Source organism: Octopus sinensis, linkage group LG1, assembly GCF_006345805.1.
Source record: "Octopus sinensis linkage group LG1, ASM634580v1, whole genome shotgun sequence".
NCBI lineage: Eukaryota > Metazoa > Mollusca > Cephalopoda > Octopoda > Octopodidae > Octopus > Octopus sinensis.
Window position 1 is genome coordinate 56,574,515 of NC_042997.1, and position 13,583 is coordinate 56,588,097.

General features: G+C 38.1%; 1 protein-coding gene across 3 annotated transcripts in view; it reads right to left on the minus strand.

The window, feature by feature from the left end:
* Positions 1 to 1,651: 1,651 nt before the first annotated feature.
* LOC115217526 (neurofilament medium polypeptide) overlaps positions 1,652 to 13,583 on the minus strand; it is a 39,479-nt gene continuing 27,547 nt past the window's right edge. For all 3 annotated transcript variants that reach the window (XM_036501060.1, XM_029787252.2, XM_036501065.1), the window contains exons 8-10: positions 11,840 to 11,938; positions 4,420 to 4,518; positions 1,652 to 2,511 (exon numbers count right to left, since the gene is read on the minus strand). In XM_036501060.1, coding sequence (XP_036356953.1) covers positions 2,136 to 2,511; positions 4,420 to 4,518; positions 11,840 to 11,938 — 574 coding nt within the window. In that variant the 3' untranslated portion in view covers positions 1,652 to 2,135. The remainder of the gene's footprint in view (positions 2,512 to 4,419; positions 4,519 to 11,839; positions 11,939 to 13,583) is intronic.

Below are 13,583 nucleotides of genomic sequence, written 5' to 3' on the forward strand. Positions count from 1 at the left end.
GTATGGTGAATTGCTATTAGTAGTAGTATTATGCAAAAGTAATGCTCATAGGTTCTTGATAGCTGCAGAGTTTTCATTTGAGAACTATGCTATTCGAGCTTTCTATTCCAACTTTACCCAAGAGTGACCTTAAAAGAATCATTCCATTTGCTTTGAGGAGCAGCAAATTGAGTAATTTTTTAACAAAAGAAGTGACTTCATAAAACGATTATAAAGAGCAAAGAGCTTATTATTTGAGTTTATCCAACTCGGGTTTGTTGTCCCAAGCTTGGAGTTAGATCACAGTTTGAGTAACAGTGGGCTCTACTGGACAAGTTAGATAAGATAGACATGTATTCCCTTACAGCTGATGTAGCTTAACTTTTTTTTTTTTCAAGGCTTGAACACCAATTTCAAGAAACTAGCTTTGAATCGATTTGTGGTCTACGAATATTCTTTCAAATATGAAGACTCCTACTTTCTACCATTTGCAACACTTCAGCGCATGCCTGTTGACCATTTTCTGCATTTTAGCTTGTCTTACAAAGTCTCTTTGAAAAATTCAAATTTGATTGCAAAAAATTCAAATTTTATTGCAAAGAATTCAAATTTGATGGCAAAGAATTCAAATTTGATTGCAAAGAATTCAAATTTGATTCCAAAGAATTCAAATTTGATGGCAAAGAATTCAAATTTGATGGTAAAGAATTCAAATTTGATGGCAAAGAATTCAAATTTGATGCCAAAGAATTCGAATTTGATGCCAAAGAATTCAAATTTAATGGCAAAGAATTCAAATTTGATGGCAGATAATTCAAATTTGATGGCAGAGAATTCGAATTTGATGGCAGAGAATTCAAATTTGATGGCAGAGAATTCAAATTTGATGGTAAAGAATTCAAATTTGATGGCAAAGAATTCAAATTTAATGGCAAAGAATTCAAATTTGATGCCAAAGAATTCAAATTTGATGCCAAAGAATTCAAATTTAATGGCAAAGAATTCAAATTTGATGGCAGAGAATTCAAATTTGATGGCAGAGAATTCAAATTTGATGGCAAAGAATTCAAATTTGATGGTAAAAACTTCAAATTTTATTGCAAAGAATTCGAATTTGATGGCAAAGAATTCGAATTTGATGGTAAAAACTTCAAATTTGATTGCAAAGTATTCGAATTTGATGGCAAAGAATTCAAATTTGATGGTAAAGAATTCAAATTTGATGGCAAAGAATTCAAATTTGATGGCAAAGAGTTCAAATTTGATGGTAAAGAATTCAAATTTGATGGCAAAGAATTTGAATTTGATGGCAAATAATTCAGATTTGATTGCAAAGAATCCAAACTAGATCGAAAACATCTGTATTATAGCTGGATAATCTCTTCAGTTCCATACCATAAAGATTGTATACTTCTTGAAAGGGTAAAATAATAGATAATAACTCTCAAGATAAAAAAGGCGAGAGTGTATAGTGATATTGTCTCCTTAGACTGTACATTCACTAATACCTATGAGCACTTTTACGCTATCTGTAAAATCAAATGTTTCAAAGTATGATTTCAAAAGTAACCCTATATTTCATGATTCTTTATAAACTGCCAACAAACTAATTTTTTCAAATAATGGTGAAATTTCCTTGGGTTCTGCTTGCAAATAAACTGTGAACACTAAGTAATTATATATTATATTGTTTGTTTATTATTACTTTGTTTTTGGTAAAATATTTACTAATTGTAGGTACTAATACCAAAATTTACAGACAAATAAAGCATGCTAGGCATCTTACTTTGTAAAATGTCATGACCTGCAATTTTTCCTTGAAAAGATTGTATTTCAGATTTGTGTATTTTTTTATAAATACCATGATCAGGATATGTTGACCGATATATTGAAACCAACTTAATCACATTTTGATTCTTTTGGCCTTAGAGACATTATTATGGATACATTTTTGAAGTCTGAATCAGGGAAAAATTAACTCAATGCTATATTAGAGTTGAGATTTCCCCTTCTAGTCTTTGATTTATATACCACAGTTACACCATAATGGTAAACCCTTTATGGACAGGAAACCCAGGGTAACTAATATTATATGGCAATATTATATGGTTACTAATATTATATAGGTCACCTGAAATCTAAGCAATATAATTAAATTAACTAATCTTCCCCACTTCATGATTCTGCAATTTAAGCAAAACCAATTTAGCCGAATTATTAACTGATTCAATTTGCTTCAGGTGGGCATCAACAGCCCAAGCAGGATACTGAACAGCAGATTCCTCAGATTTCAACGAAATAAGGTACTCATGGAGGGAATCTTTTGAGTGACTCGTCTCTTTTTCCTCATTTTTGTCTCCTTTTCCTTCTCCTCCTCCTCCTATTCTTCTTCTTCCACCTCCTCCTCTTCCTCCTCCTCCTCCTTCTTCTTCTTCTCCTCCTTCTCCTTCTTTATAATCTTCTTGTTCAAGATGGTCATTATAATTTACCCACGCAACTTCAGTATCAACTAGGTTGTTTGACTTCTCCCTTCTACAGTGAAAAAAATAAAAAATAAAAATAAAGAGGAGTTGAAACATAAAAAATTAAGATCAATAATATAATAATAATATAACTGCATCTGAAAGAAAAAAGAGAACTGTCATAAATTGGACATTTATTTTCTATTATTCTGTTTAACAGGAAGAGCCAATTCAATGACATTTAAACTGGGTATTTTAAAATAATTTCCACTAGCATATAGTCTATTAAATTAGATTTGATTTAAGCAAACATAATCAAATATAGTTTAATTTTAATGTAAATGACAGCTAGAAACTAAATTATATTTAATATAGGCTCATGTATCACTGTATTACTGTATCGACCAGACTATTGGGTGTTGTTATACATGCTGGTCACAATGCACTCCCTCACAGTGTTATAGCTCTCAAATGATACCACCCTACTGGCTAGGCAGGCAGGCTTGCATTCCTCTTGAACAGAATGTCTGTCCATCACAGAGTTCCATCACAGAGTTACTCATTTACAGCTGAGTGGACTGAAGCAGTATGAAGTGTTTTGCTCAAGAACACATACCACTAGTCTGGGAACTGAAACCACAGTCTTGCAATTGTGATTACAACACACTAACCACTTAGCAATGTGCCTTCACACATATGCTTATAAAAATTGATAAAATAAGAGGTTACAAACTCAATAGGCATATTATAAGTATCATGGTTTTGATTTGGGTCATATTATCTGTGATATAACTGGAATCTGCAGCTTAAGGTAAGTTACTCTGAGACACCATTCACATAAAAATCAATAGTTAAGTTGGAGTTGAACATTTTTAATGCACACTACATTAGAATTTCCAAATTAGATTTTCAATACTTTGCATTAAACATGATCAGCAGCAGACTAGAGTATGGTATCACTTAGGAATTAAAAAATCACAAACTACAAAGCAAACAAAGCTGTAATTTTGAACTACCTATTGTATTCCACCACTATATACAATAATTTCATTATATTATATATATGTATTGTACCATAAGATTACAGCACTATAAAGACATTAACACACATAATCTGAAGATAATAACAAAAATAACAAACATTTACAAAAATACATACACAGAAAAATTAATATATTGTTAGTACCAGTTCCTTCAAACAAGCTACACACAATTTGAAAAGTGATACATATGAATAGAGTAGATGTGAATACATTTCCTTCCTTCTTGAATCCCACAGCTCATTGCAAGATCAGAGGGTCACCATTATGGTGCATTGTACACCAGTCTTTTCCATCCGTTGAAGAAGCTTGATCAAGTTTGGATCTCTACTAATGATTTCCTTGCCCATCTTTTCTGCTTGCTACTCTCCTTTTCCTTGTCCCTTCAGTTCCTTGAGAAATATTCCCCAACAAGATCACAATATCTTGTTATATGACCATATTTCTTTCCTTCACTATTGTGAAAAAGTCCTCTTAGTAGTCGATGAGATACTGAAAGATTTGACAAACTTTGCATGTTTGTCATATGACCCAAATATCAAATGACAAACATGCTGTAGCAGCATCTGACTTCTTTCTCTGTATCTCTGGAGTGAGATGAGGACATACTTTACATATGGTACAGGAAGTTGGGGAGTATCAGTGCATGCAGGAATTCGATTTTGGTCTTTATGGCAATGTTTCTATCTTTCCTTATTGCTTAAATTTGATTAATGCAGTCATAGTCTCTCTGGTTCATGGAAGATTTCTTATCTTGAACCTATATCATTTACAATTTCCCCTAGGGATTTCAACTTATTCAACTTATGCACTACCTCTAGTATCTGTCCTTGGATAGAGAAGTTGCCATTTGTCATCAGTTTGATTTATTCAGAGCTGGTTGCTATTCCAACAAATTTAAGAAAATAGCATGTAAAAGTAAATTCTATCATACTTACAATATACTAGCACTTGAAGATTCATTCAAACCATCAATATCTTGAATATTTGGAATACTTTCTGTAGCTGGAGATGTTTTGCTCTTATGTATTTTAGACCTGTCAAAGAAAATGATAGATATATCTTTTAAAATAGTTAACATTCAGACTTCTTTGGTTCACTACCCATTTCCCTCTATACATTATACTTCAGTCCTCATAACCTCTATCTTATAACATTTCTTATAAGAGTTGAGACACAGAAAACTGCATAAGATATTAATACATGAAATTTTAAAATCCACCTCTTGGTAACAACTCAAAATGCTCTCAAACAATATTAATGATCCTGGATATAAATAGGGCTAAATTTGGGAACTGTTGTTTTAAAAGAGAAGCATCAGTAACAATGTTTCGATTATATTTTCATTTAAATAAGTGATTCTGAAGCTGCTACTATGAAAGTAATATGTAGATTGGAATTAAAGAATTACAGAATGCAGAAAATCAGAGCAGTTTGTAAGAAATAAGGTGACATCAACATCATCATTTAATATCTATGTTCGATGCTGACATGAGTTGGATTGTTTGACAGGATCTGATGGATCCAAGGACTACACTGTGTTCCAGTGTATGCTTTGACATCATTTCTGTAGTCAGATGCCCATCCTAATGCTAGCCACTTTACAGTGTGTACAGGGTGCATTTTTAAAATCACCACACTAATGAGGTCATCTTGACAGGCTATGAACTTCAAGATGGGCAGTTTTATACCTGGAGATTAGGGGTTAAAGTATGAGAGAAGGGGGCCAGAGTAGACCAGATTTCTTGCTGTAGAAGAACAACATAACTACTCATATTTAGAAGAGAGGGTGAAAGTTAGTGGAATGAGCTGAAAAGAGATAAAATAGTGGTGATAAGGTGCTTGGGTGACACCCCAAGGTACACAGGTGAGTAAAAGTGAATAGGGACAGAGAAACCAGGCATATGGGTGGGAACAGTTGCAGGAGTGTATAGGGGAGTGGGAGCTGAGGAAGTGGAGGAGAGGGGAGTGGTAGACAACCCTGTGAAGAATGGGTAGGCTTGAAGGGTGGATATAGTGAATGGTGGATAAGGGGTGGAGGACAACTAATAATGGATGAGTTAAGGGAAGTAGGGAGTGCAGAAGAAAGTGGCACAGAGAGTGGCAGGATAGTAATTATGATGCACTAGACAGGGGAAGATGAGAGAGAGAGAGAGAGATGACTTGTGATTGGATAGGTTGCAGGAGTGGTGGATGAGGCAGGTGTAGTGCATGTGAAAAGGGAGATATGTATGGTGGTGGAGGAGAAGAGGTAATTTGGGGGTTCTGTGGTGGTGGAGGTGATAAATGTAAAGCGTGTATGGAAAGAAGAGCATTAATGGATGAAGGATGGGTAACAAATGAAATGGTTCTGGGTAGTAACAAAAATAAATGGTATCAAGGAAGAACTAGGGTTAGAGAGATGATGGGTGGAGGTGGGGTATTTGAGGAAAAGATTGAGCAAAGGGTCCAGTCATGCATTGCCAGTCATTTTAGTCCTTTGTCATTTCTTCTATGGGATTCAAGATCCTGAAATCAGTTTTCACCACTTCATCCATATCTTCTTGGGTCTCCCTCTTCCACAAGCTCCATCCACATTAAGTGATCAGCACTTCTTTATATAGCTGCCCTCATCCCTACACATTACATATCCATACTAACACAGTCATCTTTCTTGCACATGAACTCTGATTCCTTTTGTGCCCAGCTTTCGTCTCAGTACATTTGTACTATGATTTTGTGCACACTTACATTGCACATCCTCAGGAACATGCTCACTTCATTTCATTCCAGTCTTCTCAAGTCCTCTGCATTCAAGCCCTATGTCTTACTACTATGCAGTATTGTAGCTCTAACACAAGCATTATACTATCTGCCCTTTACTTTGAGGGAAAAGACCTTTGTTGCTAACACTGGTAGTGGCTCCCCGAACTTTCTCCAACATGTTTTTATTCTAGCTAGTATACTTTCAGAGTAACCACCTTCCTTGCTAATTATACCTCCTTGATAACAAAAGCTATCAACTACTTCTCATGAATCATCATCATCATCATCATCATCATCAACATTTAACATTTGTTTTCCATGCTGGCATGGGTTGAACAGCTTGAGAGGAACTGGTAAGGCCAAGGGCTGCATCAGGTTTCATAGTCTGTTTTAGATTGGTTTTTACAGCTGAATGCTCTTCCTAATGCCATCCACTTTACAGACTGTACTGGGTGCTTTTTATGTATTACTATCTCCAGTGCTTTTTATGTGGCACCAGCACCAGTGCCTTTTATATGGAACCAACATCCACACCAACACTTTTATGTGCTACTTTGGTTTAAGGATCTCAGTTCCGTTGTGGTGGACAGGTCGTCTCAAATACAGTGATGTGCCACATATATTGGCCCTTTGTCATCTCCTTTTTGAGATTGGCCTTCAATATTTCATCCCATGTCTTCCTGGGTCTCCCTCTTCCACAACTTCCTTTTTGCTTTAAGTGATCAGCACTTTTTTATGCAACTGTCTTCATCCGTCTGCATCACATAACCAAACCAGTGCAGTCTCCTCTCTTGCACACTGCATATAATTCCTCTTGCATAATTCCTCTCAATACACCAGTGCTCTGTTACACATACACATTGACATCGCACATCCAGTGCAGCTTACCAACTTCATTCCTCTCTAGCCTTTATATGACATCTGCATTCAGGGTCAACATCTCACTACCATGCAGCATTGCAGTTCATATACATGCATCATACAATCTTCCTTCCACTCTGAGAGCGAAAGACCTTAGGTTGCCAACAGAGCCATCTGGGCATTAAAGAGAATCTATTTCCATGGTGTTCATAGTACATACTACTCTAGTGCATCTATTACATATGAAGCTTACATTCTCAGTTAGTCTACCTGTGCTTCCATTATATCTCTTGTGTGTCTATAGCTTACATTAAATACACTGTATGGAGTTTATACCTACTCGTTTTCTACACATTGAGCAAGGTTATTTCCTTGAAGAGACCAGGATCCTGTCTCCTTTCCTACTTACTAAAACTTTCAGCTTTGTTAACTTCTCAATTCTAAGTTTAGCTTCCATGCCTGGAATTTCCTAAGGTTATATTTCATTTCTTTCCATGCACCATACCAAATGAAAATATGAAGACCATGATAGCTAGTAGTATGATGATTTATACTTAGTCCATGCTGTAAAGTTGTTGGCAATAGAAAGGTCATCCAGGCATAAAAAAACCATGTCAAGAAACATATTCACTAAATCAATACTAATCCTTAATTGCTTATACAAGTCTAACACTTATGGTAGTGCTGTGCAAAGAAATGGCTACTTAGGTGTAAGCATCTCTTGATCATCATCAAATGTCTCTGCCAAGTCTCACTCAATTACTTTATTGTACAGATAGATATCAAACAGTTCATCCATCACTGCTTCCACCAGAAACTACTCTCTTCCTGCCTGGAGCAACACTTCAGGCTTGTTACCATCAATGGCATTACCATTAGTCCTGTGGCCATCAATGTAAGGTAAGTCAGGAAAAACTTGAAGTAGTGCTAGAGTGGAGATGATTAGATATGTTGGATCTGGTATTCTCCCGCTATCCAAGATCAGTGTCAGACGTATCTGTGTGCGCCCCTCTTGCCAAGAGTGATCATGCGGTCCTGAAGTTCGTCATGCACACAACTTTTTCTATGCCCACGACTACTTCGCTGCCACGTAGAGTCTTCTCTGCAATTAATCTTGAAATTCTAACCGAGGCTTCCGCACTTCTGGACTGGCGATCCCTGATGACGTTGTCCTCAGTTGACGAACTATGGTCATCCCTCAAAGCATATGTAATCTGGTTGACTGACCAAGCAGTTCCCGTTGGGCTTCCCAAGAAGAAGAAACACAAGCCCTGGGTGACGAAGAAGGTTAAACGAGAACTTCGACTCAGAGATATTGCTTGGACTGAATTCAAAAATCTGGATTCGACTGCAGCTTTTGAGGTGTACAAAACTCAACGAGACCGAGCCATGAAAATTGAAAAGGAAGAACGCTTCAGTTATGAATACAAAATTGCGGCAAATGCCAGTAGCAATCCAAAAACCTTCTTTGCCCATGTCCAACGGAATTCCCGCTTGAACAACCAGATTGCAACATTGGTAGACTCAACAGGCATATCGATTGAGGATCCTTATCAACAGAGTCAATTATTTTCCAAGGCTTTTTCAACTATTTTCAAACAAGATGATGGTAGTGAACCCCCTCCATTTGATAGATTGGTACCTCCAATGCTTCGATTGGTCATCACGCGGGACGAAGTCAAACGTGTTATTCAAGGCCTCGATGTCAACAAGGGTCACGGCCCTGACGGCATACACCCACGGGTTATCAAAGCGTTGGCTCCGGTCATCTGCGAGCCCTTAACACATCTATTCAATATGTCATTGGTGACGGGTGTTATACCTGCGGACTGGAGAACAGCGATAATCTGCCCAATTTTCAAGAAAGGGAGCCGCGAAGACCCGCTTAACTACCGACTGGTTTCCCTTACATCAATAATCAGCAAGATGTTCGAAACCATCCTTAAGAAAAGTATGATGCTCCACCTCCAAAACACAGCCTCTATCTCTGATTCCCAACACGGCTTCGTGCCAAAGAGATCATGCTTGACCAACTTACTGGTAATGGAAGAATTGGTGACGCGCATCCTCGATGATAGTGATGCTGTTGACATCGTTTTATTGGACTTTGCCAAAGCTTTTGACTCGGTAAACCACCGCCTATTACTTGTCAAGCTTCAAGCATATAGTTTCCATCCGGATATTGTATGATGGGTTGGTGCCTTCCTCTCAGATCGCTCCTTCCAAGTCCAAGTTAATGGTTCGCGGTCCGACGTCTCCAGTGCGAGCAGTGGCGTGCCTCAAGGTTCAGTGCTTGGGCCCTTATTGTTCTTAGTCTTCATAAATGACTTGCCCGACGACCTCACGCAACACACCCTTCTATTTGCCGATGATGTCAAACTGGTCGCTCCTCGCGGTGATATAGAGGATCTTCGTCGATACCTCCACCAAATTTGGAGGTGGTCTAACGAATGGGACCTGTGTCTGAACGTGTCAAAGTGCTGTCATCTGCCTGTTGGCTCTCCTCCTGCAACTCAACTTGATTTCGAGCCGGGTCGTCTGCTGCTGGAGAGGACCGATCAGGTAAAGGACCTGGTTATCTTGGTGGATTCCTCCTTTTCGCCTTCGGCCCAGTGCGTCCATGCTGCCAACAAAGCACGCGGAATTCTGTTCTTGATTCGACGGTCATTCGGAATGCTCACAGCAGCCATATTCCTACCACTCTATGTCACGCTGGTGAGACCCATATTGGAGTACAGGATTCAAGCCTCTTCTCCTTATCTCCTCAAAGACATACAGCATCTCGAAAGAGTCCAGAAGCTGGCTACCCGCATGGTTCATGGTCTCAAAAATTTGTCCTATGAAGAAAGGCTGAGGACGCTCGATCTTTATTCTCTAGAAAAACGCCGCCGCCGTGGTGATCTCATTCTCACCCACAACATCATAAGCGGAAAGTGTAACCTCTTGAAAGAGCTGTTCTTCACTCCTGCTCCAGAGCGTCGGCTGCAGGGTCATTCCGAAAAGCTCTACCTGCGACGATTTCATCTCAATCGAAGGAGAGGAGCTTTCTCCGTCCGGGTTGCGGATCCGTGGAACAAGCTGCCAGACGAGATGGTGAAGACGCCGACAACCGCTTTGTTCAAAGCCTCCCTTGACCTCAAGTGGCCTGAACTCTTTACATGAACACCACCCTGTACTTAACTCCATGTCCCCCTACATGGCCTTGCTATTTGCTTTTGAGCCAAACTAACTAACTAACATGTAGTGGCTTCATGCAAGCACAGTGTGGATTTGATCCTTGATCGCCAAACTGCTCTTTTCTCATGGTAAAACAATAGTTTTTCTGTGAGCAACAGAAGTTACATTTGCCAGATGCCTTTGCTAAGCAGAGTAGTGTCTTTGCCACTTGATCCTTCTAACCTCTGCTCGGCCATAACAGACCCCCAACGAAATTCAATGTTTTCAACAATACTTGTCACCTTCTAACTAATTTTGGATAGTTATAAATACCAGAATTTTGGAAAGCAAAATTAGTTAGTGAACCACGACAACTAGAGTCATGGCCAAACAGTCAGAAAGAGAAAGGTCACAATCAGCCAACTATGAAACACATCTTCCTTCAACTCTATAACTTTCGCTAGCTCAATGTCTTTTACAACATCATTCTATCACTATGTATAGTTTACTACTAAAATAAGAACCTGTACACACATACAGGCTGAAATTAATTTTCTTAACCTCGTATGCTTTATCAATTATATCATACCTGCCCATCGAGGCATGGCATTATATTAAGTAATTGTAAATAAATAAATCTGAAGTCAACATCAACTTTGATCACTGTTCTTCTTTCATCTTGTACATCTGCAACAGCATCACCCATTACAATTGCTAACGGCTGACTCCAACATATATCATAATACAAACCATTGCACTGGTGACCACTGATTCCACCTTAACCAACTGTTACATTTGCCATTGTAGATGTGTACAGTGTGCAAGATGTGTGATGGAGACAGGTGCCAGCCAGACTCATTAAAACAGAAAAACTGAATTGATGAGCCAAATTCTAAGAGTAACAGAAAGAGTTGTTGCATAAGTGATTAAGAAGAGAACTAACTTAGATGGGATGCAGTTCAAGTCTGTGTAAGGATGTGGAACTACAGACACCCTCTTCGTAATGAGACAGCTGCAAGAGGAGTTCTTAGGTAAGAGTGAACCACTATACCTAGCCTTCATTGATCAGAAAAAGGCATTTGACAGGATACCATGCTGTGTACTCTGATGGTCTTAAAGAAACTTTGATGTAGATGAACAGCTTATGAGAGCTGTCCGAACTAGGTACAGAGATACTATCAGTAATATGATAGTTGACAATGGGTTCAGTGAGAAATGTAGCATGCAAGTAGGTGTTCATCAGGGCTTAGTTCCCAATACCTTATTTTAGTTTTCCACGCTAACAGATAAGTTCAAGACTGGTTGCACATGGGAAATTTTCTATGTTGAAAATTTAGTTCTTATAGCTAAACTAATCAAAGGATCAGAAGAAAAGCTCCAAACATTGAAGCAGAGAAGTAGGAGGAGGAGACAGTGGACGTGGTGGTGGTAGTGTGAAACTTGTTTATGTATTTTTTATTTCATCTAGAGAGATGAACAAAAGGCAGATAAATTATTTAACGCTGCTTTAAAGAACTGTCCAAAATATTAGCAAAAACAAGAACTTGTTCAAACAATGCAATCCTACAAAAACAGATGATGACAAATTATACAAACAATTTTCTTGTTGGAGGTTTTTTTACACCAGAAATATTTTTCTTTAGTCCTTCCATAACACGACCTGAAAATCTTTCCGAAGTTTCTTCAACATGTGGCCTGTGAAAGAAAATATAATAGATATGTTATAAAATATATTCAAATATCTTTAGTTCACCTGCTTGGCTCCATACATCATACTTCATTCCCAGTAATCCCTAACCTATGGGTTTACCCAGAAGAGTTGGGTCAGAAAGAATAGTATTAGAAATAATTTCATGAAATCTGAAAACCACCTCTTAGTAATTACTAATAATTCTTTTAAGTAATATTAATGATTCTGGATATTAAGAGAGCTATATTTGGGAACAAATGTTTTAAGAAAAGAAGTGATTCTCAAACTGTTAATATGGAAGTAAAATGTAGATTGGAATTAAAGAATGCAGAAGATCAGTGTGATTTGTAAGAAAGAAGCAACATATCAGGGTTGTTTTTCGCTGCTTTCTATGCACCATACCATGTTCAATTATGAAGAGCCATGAATTTTAATGTGGTAACTAGTGGCATTATAATTTGTACTCGATCCATGCTGTAAAGTTGTTGGGAATAAAAAGGGTGTGATAATTTACTAAATCAATGCAAAACCTAACTGACACATATGGTAGTGCCGTGCACAGAAGTGGGCAGCTAGGTGTGGGCATCTCTTGGACCATCATCAAATGTTTCCACTAACTCTCACACTCAATCACTTTCTAGTGCAGATGGGTATCAAACAGCCCAGCCTTCACAATTGCCACCAGAAACTATCCTCTTTCTGCCATGAGCAACACTTCAGGTCTGCTACCATCAATACTGATACAATGAAATATCAGTATCAACATTTTTTTGGCCATCTTGGAAACGTCTGACCACTTGTACATTTGTGTGTGGTTCATACACTCCTCTCCCTACACTTTCTGCAAGTTTGCGTAGACCTTTGAGCAGGTATTGTCATGACAACTTTCTCTGTCATGGTCAATGCAATGATCACACGCTACCCACCGTCCTTCCAAGCACTGCTGTAAACAGCAGATATGAGCGAGAATGTTAAACTTTACTGCACATGCATAGCAGAGTTCAAGGCCAATCTGTGCCAAGCAGCTTTACCCTGTGTGTTTTAGCTTCATTACTATGGCAACAGTCCAAATACTTATTAATCAGACCTTGTGTATTTCAACCTCCTTAAAAAGAAGTTAAATTATTGAACACTACTTACAAGAATTGTTCAGAATACAAGGTTGTATCAAAAGGTTCCTGGACAGTTATGTTTAATAATAAATAACTTATTTACCTAAGTTTTAACATCATCTCCTTTGAAATAGTCATCTTACACAGCAACATACCAATCCCAGAGTTTCTCCCACTTTTTGAATCTGGCCTGGAAGTCGTTTTCCGTAAGTGAGTTGAGAACCTTCTGCAATTCGCTCTGAATCTTGACAACTGTGTTAAAACAGTGGTCTCTGAGCTTCTTTTTCATCTTGGGGATGAGATGGAAATCTACAGGTGCTAAATCTGGCAAATAGGGTGGGTGCAGAGACAATACCACGTTTTTGATGAGAAACTCATGAGTGAAGAAATCCAATTCTTCATGCTACACAGATCCAGTCATTTTTGCCAAATGTCCTCCCTCAAACACTTCAAAACATCACAGCAGAACTCTGAATTGATGGCCTGGCCCTCATTGATGCACGATACCACATTACTGGGGGTGACACACATGGCAGGT